At 37.1% G+C, this 6,000-nt stretch overlaps 1 protein-coding gene across 5 annotated transcripts in view; it reads right to left on the bottom strand.

The window, feature by feature from the left end:
• Nucleotides 1-1,293: 1,293 nt before the first annotated feature.
• Nucleotides 1,294-6,000, bottom strand: part of LOC149071011 (TOX high mobility group box family member 4-B-like) — a 29,226-nt gene continuing 24,519 nt past the window's right edge. For all 5 annotated transcript variants that reach the window (XM_089248550.1, XM_089248549.1, XM_089248551.1 and 2 more), the window contains exons 8-9: nucleotides 2,688-2,827; nucleotides 1,294-1,587 (exon numbers count right to left, since the gene is read on the bottom strand). In XM_089248550.1, coding sequence (XP_089104676.1) covers nucleotides 1,536-1,587; nucleotides 2,688-2,827 — 192 coding nt within the window. In that variant the 3' untranslated portion in view covers nucleotides 1,294-1,535. The remainder of the gene's footprint in view (nucleotides 1,588-2,687; nucleotides 2,828-6,000) is intronic.

Genomic DNA, 6,000 nt, shown 5'->3' with positions numbered 1-6,000 from the left:
CTGGAACTGTGCCGTGGGTCACTTGGATGATGAGGAACCACACCACAGGTCATTTGAATGACCTTTAAATGTGCCGCTTAGTTCCCTTTTTTAAGTCACTCTTCTGGCAAACTCTATTTTAAGCCACTGTATTTTCCCTCTGATTCAGTTCTTCCCTCGCCAAGTTTCTCTTTCGATTATTCACATGCTTGCAGACTATTTTCGTCACTCACATGAATGCAAAGCAGTATTGGTCATTCTCAAGCTATCATATGTTCTATTGAATGATGTGAAACTGCACCAGGGGCTGCTCAAAAAGTGCTCTAGAACTGTGGCGTGAATCACTCGAGTGATTCCACTGTGGCTGGAAACTGTGCTGCAGGCCACTTTAGATGGCTCTGAGGGCCTGGGCCATAGGTTGGGCATGTATGCTGTAGGTTTTTCGACACTTCAGCTTACTTTTGATCCAGAACATGTACTTACACATTCGATTTGAATATTCAAAAGTGTAATTATGAGAAATGGTGGTTGAGACACAGAATTAGGGCGTGTAACATTTGGCTGCAGGGGTGTCCCCAAGATAACACCCGAGTACCAGATATTTACCTAATTAACTCAGGTGAAGAACCAGTGGCGTGTTGGGAACAGCGAATTAGAAGCAAATTTTGTACTATGATTTTACATCCCAACATGTTTTATGGGGCAGAAGTCCAACAATTTCCGTGGCATTTCTGGCTCTTGGAAGGCGCAGCAGTGATCTTCATCGATCACCTGTGGACATTTCTCTGCCCATTCTAGTCTAATTTTCTTGACTTACTCATTCTTCAAATTAGCAATCTTGGGTTATAGAGGCCATTCAATTATTATGTCAACATCAAAAGCATGCAAAGCAAATATCGTGTTTCACGTATTTCATAAAATTTTCATGGAGTACGCAATAATTGCATTCTATATGCATAGCAGACAAAACTAACCAGTGATTTTATACAGAAAAATTAAAAAACCACCAGAGGATGGAGAATTTACTTCTAGGATACAGAATTTATACAACACAAAAAATTATCAGAATTTATATGTCTGCCAACATAAAAAGATTGCTCGATGAGTCCAGGAAAAAGTAGGAAAACAATTATTTTATACTGTGTTTTAGGAGGGAATTGTTTGGCGTTTGATTGGAATTTAACCAATTGGCCTCACGAGTTCAAAATCAAACTCCCTTGGGTACTTCAGTGAGCATACTGTGTCTGCCCTGTAGGTTATCTTTCTTTCCTAATTTGTGTAACACAATATCAAATGAATAATGACGACAAAGAATTTACACAACAACATTTAATAATATTAACAAAAACATGACAAAAAAATGAAAATGATCGAATTTCCCCTATCTGAATATACATGCACAGTATTTATAGAAAAAGAGTTCAGCAGTTTCCATTAAAAGACAGCAAAAGAAAGAACGTGGCTCTTGTAAAATATGACGATACATGGGGGGGGGGGGGGGGGGGGAGGATGACAACAAAACAAAATTGATCACAGAAGTAACAGGATCCGCTCATCTAGTAGGTTGGACTCATCTTCTTCGCTGCAACCCATGCATTGAATACATCTCTGGAAAGAGACAAGGTTCATTAAATGAGTCGCTGATCACAGCATACAGTGAAACATCGCCACAATGATATTTTTTTCAAGTCTTGTTTGGAAATATATATACCCAAACGTTAAACTACTGCCTCTTGATATAATGATAATCCCTCTACACCGCTAAATAGATATCACCACTAAAAAGTTAACAAATAAAAATGTCGAATTTAACTGATTCATAAGTAAAACATAGGTATACTCAAAATATGATGTAAATGACAGCTATACACGTTTTGGAACTATATGAAGTTCCTTCTTCAGTAGCATAGAAAGCAAAAGGCAGAAAAAAAAAATAGCAGCATATAGTGGAGGTTGCTCGCTTATCAGGATGCAAAGTCAAAGCGACCAGCCACATGAGAAGGATGGAAAAATTGGCAGAGCAAATCACAGAAGCAGACGTAATGGTGATGATGTTGGAGAAGAAATAACCATATATATTCATGTATAAGCCAAGCTTTTTTGTTGAAATTTTTTTTCCTAAATTGGGGAGGGGGAGGGGTCGGCTTATACGAAGGTTAGTTCTTGAGGAGAAAATATTGCCACCTACTTTACCAAATCATACAGCTACATGGCCTTTGCACAACTAGCTTGAAGATCCTTGACGTCATTGGATTATATAGTGCGCATAGTGAGTCAACCATGAGATATAAAATATATAATAGAGACTAACGACAAAAACAATGGTACTCTGTTTTGTTCTACATCACACACACTTGAGCAACGAGACAAAGATGAGAGAAAGAGGCCACTCAAGGATGTGCCGGTGTCTAACAGAAATGTTTGTCCTCACCTTAATGTGTTGATTTTCGCTATCTGCTTATTTGTGGTCAGTTTCTCCGTTTTTTTCTTTCCCTCTTCTGTGGGGGGTAGGGGGTAGTTTTGAGAAAGAGCTGGGTTTGAGAGAATGAGCAACAACCTAAAGGATTTGATTTGGCTACTGTGGTTTCACGATTAGAAAATCTAACTGTCGATGCATGAAAAAAAAGGGCTGACTGTCAACAAAAGAAAATACTTTCACAGAAGCGTAAAAACAGAGAAAAAATTAATTTATCAATATATATATATACCTGCAATGAACAACCACACACTCGCTACTGCAATATTCCCTGTCCCACTCTTGAGACTCTATGGCCAAGTTCTCACAACCATTTCTGAGACAGATTTGCTGTATCTCATCAGAGTCTATCACATCTCCATTCACAGGTGGCTGTAAATGAAACAATACAATATTATTGTATTGTTTATACAATACAATATTATATTATAATAACATAAACAACGAATACATTTCCCAAATAAATAAAAGTTTGAAAAACACCGACCATTAAAATTTTCGTTATTTTTTACAATCAATAAAACTTATTAAAATGATACCTCGACTATCGTTCGCCTTGACTTACAAAGTTTTCGACTGATGAAGACTTTTCTACTTCCACTAACCAACATTTCAGTTGATATGGATGCATGTGCTAACGTAAAACTTCGGCATTGAGAGAGCAAAATTTTAATGCCAATTAAAATGAATCCAATGGGGGAAATTGAGTCATTCATGCTAGATTAATTTATTTCTACCTTGGAACCATTTTCCAGATACACCTATCTTTCTCTTCCAGAAAGATCTTGAGCGATTTCATATAAAATGAATGATTAAGTTGAGAGGGGAAATGCGTAAGAAAAAAAAATGCCTAAGACTTGAATAGTTTCAATACATACGGTGAGACTGTTGATACTAAACTGAACACTCTCGACATTCTAAGAACTTATCTTTTCCATATGCATGTGCGTGTGAGAGAAATGAGCTGACTTTATCGCATGGCACATCACATCACCAGGGGTCTGTCCAGACTTTTTGCACAGGGTCCTGTTTTTGTGAAAATGTACCTTATTTTTGTGAAAACGTTCAAAATAGCAGTGAAAGTAATACTAATTAAACAGCAACCTCATTTTCCTATTTATTACTTTATACAAAAAAAAGCAATCTGTGTCTTTGCATTACTTTATTTTACGTTAATTTGAAATCAAATTGAGTTTCAAGTTAAAAAGTGAGAGTTGCTAAATATCCTTATACGTCTATTTCCAGTCAATTTGAAAATATCAATGATTGAAAGGCATTCAATATCTGTAAGCTTGTCGGGTCCATTGAGTATGATCCAAAGATGTCTGTCGAGAGTGGTTAGTGACAATTTTGATCTTAAATTGGTGCACACAAGGTTCATTTGAGAAAAAAGTCTCTCGACAGATGCTGTTGATGAAGGTATGATAGTGCATAATGATAATAACCTCATTAAATTAGGATAAGCAGTCCAGATGCTTGCATCATTCTCCAGAATTGTCAAAACATCATTTGGAGAAATTTTTTTTTCCAGAGTTTTTTTTGGCCTCACATTTCTTGTCTTCTCTGAGAAACGCACTTGCTTCATTATTCTTTTGTGTCTCAAAATACAATTTTGCAAGAAATATCTCTTTATCGAACCCATTCTTTTCCATCATACCTTCAGATGCATTAAGTATGGGTTCCGATATTTTCACAGTCCCCTGAAATTCATTTTGCTGCTCTCCACCATAAAATGACAATAATATATCCAGGCATTCTTCAGGAGTCTCCACTGTCTTTAAATCTAAATTCATTGTGTGAAATATATCAAAGGCATTTAATATTTTGTTTTTCACACCAAATGCAGCCGACATTTCTTCCTGAAAATCACAAATAAAATTTTGAACAAAGTTTTCCTTAAATTCCTGGATTATGCTGTCTGCACCCATTCCATACTTTTTCTTGCTTCGTTTTTTCCTACTAAGTTCAGTGCATTCTTGGGAGAAGCACAACAGATCTTTACACTGCTTGAAGTGTTCCCCTGTATGTAAATCATTTGCAAGCACTTCAATTTCCTGACAAACAACTAGAACCTTTGCATTAATAGAGCTAAACATGATTGTAGAGCCCTGAAGCCACAAGCTAAATCTGTTTATAACTTTGAGGAAGTCAGCCAAGAACAGAATACATAGGAGAACATCTGTATTCAGAAGTTGCTCTCTAATCCCCTTCAATTCAGGCTCCTGAGTCTTTGAGAAAAGATTATCGAGCGTTTCAATCAACTGTTGGAACCTATCAATCACTCGTTGGCATGCAAGTCCATGAGATAACCACCGCGTAACCGAAACACTCAACATTTTCAAAACATCTACACCATACACATTTTGCTGAATATCTAAAAACACTTGCTGTTTCTTTGGGCTGTAGTGAAAAAGCTTCCATAAGCTTATGAGAACGGCATCCACAGCCTGTAGAATGGGATATTTTTTAATCAAATGTACAAAAACTAAAGCTAGTCAATGATTTCTGCAGTTGACATAAATAGAATGAGGTGCCAAGTGTCATATACGTGTTTGTACACCTGTTATTTCTCCACTCATCACATTAGTTCCATCCAAAGCTAAAAACAACAAGTTAGTGATTGGAATTGCTTTTGCTATCAACAACTTCTCAATGGCAGATGTAACAGATTCTGCATTTGTCGCAGTTAGGTTCACAAGACTGAGGAACTCTTCTCTGAGTGGACTTCCAGCTATCTTGTACCGCACTATTAAACCCAACTGTGTTCTTTGTGCTTCGTCAGTTGCCTCATCAGCTATCAACGTAAAGGAAGTGGCTACTTGCAAAGCCGTCAAAGTTTTCCTCTCTAAATACAACGATATTGCCTCTGTAAGATTGTCTACTGACACATTTGATAGATAGGTGGCATTCTTGCCACATGCAGCAAGATAGCATTCTATTTCTTTGTCACCAAGATCCTCACCAATGAACTTAACTACAGAAGAAAAATTATCGGAGACTGCCCATTTTTTTTTTATCATGAAGTACAAAATCTTTATATATTTTGTTAAAACTTTCATATTTTTTTCCTTAGTCTTCTGCACAGCAATTTCAGTTTTTTCTGTAAACAAATACAAGGGATTTTTGGATGCAGTTTTTGATGCACTCACAGCTTGTTTGTGTTTCTGGCTATATATATGCTTGTTGACACATCGTGTTGGGTGATCACCAAATTGCCCCCCTTGGTCAATCCAGGGTCCCTTATCAAAAAATGTAGAACATATTTTGCAAAGAAAGCCAGATGCAGAAATGCTGTAACATAGCCAACTGTGAAGCTTCTCAAAACGTGCGATGTTCAACAAATTCGGTACTTTTGGTCCCATTTTTCTAGCTTCTGTAGATGAAATTTTCTTAAAATCCGGCTCTACCAACAAATTCGTAGCATCTTTCAGCGCTTCCGATAAATCAGCAATGTCTTCCACCGCTTTCGATGAATCGGTAATGTCTTTCGAAGAAACGGGATTGTCTTCCGCCACTTCCGATAAATCGGTCATCTCTTTCGACGA

This window comes from Pholcus phalangioides, unplaced genomic scaffold (assembly GCF_987345545.1).
Source record: "Pholcus phalangioides strain wild (caught in Gottingen) unplaced genomic scaffold, Ppha-v1.0 ptg000020l_1, whole genome shotgun sequence".
In the NCBI taxonomy this organism is placed as follows: Eukaryota; Metazoa; Arthropoda; class Arachnida; order Araneae; family Pholcidae; genus Pholcus; species Pholcus phalangioides.
Note: the sequence above shows the minus strand (reverse complement) of the source record. Positions and strands in the feature narration are given on the sequence as shown.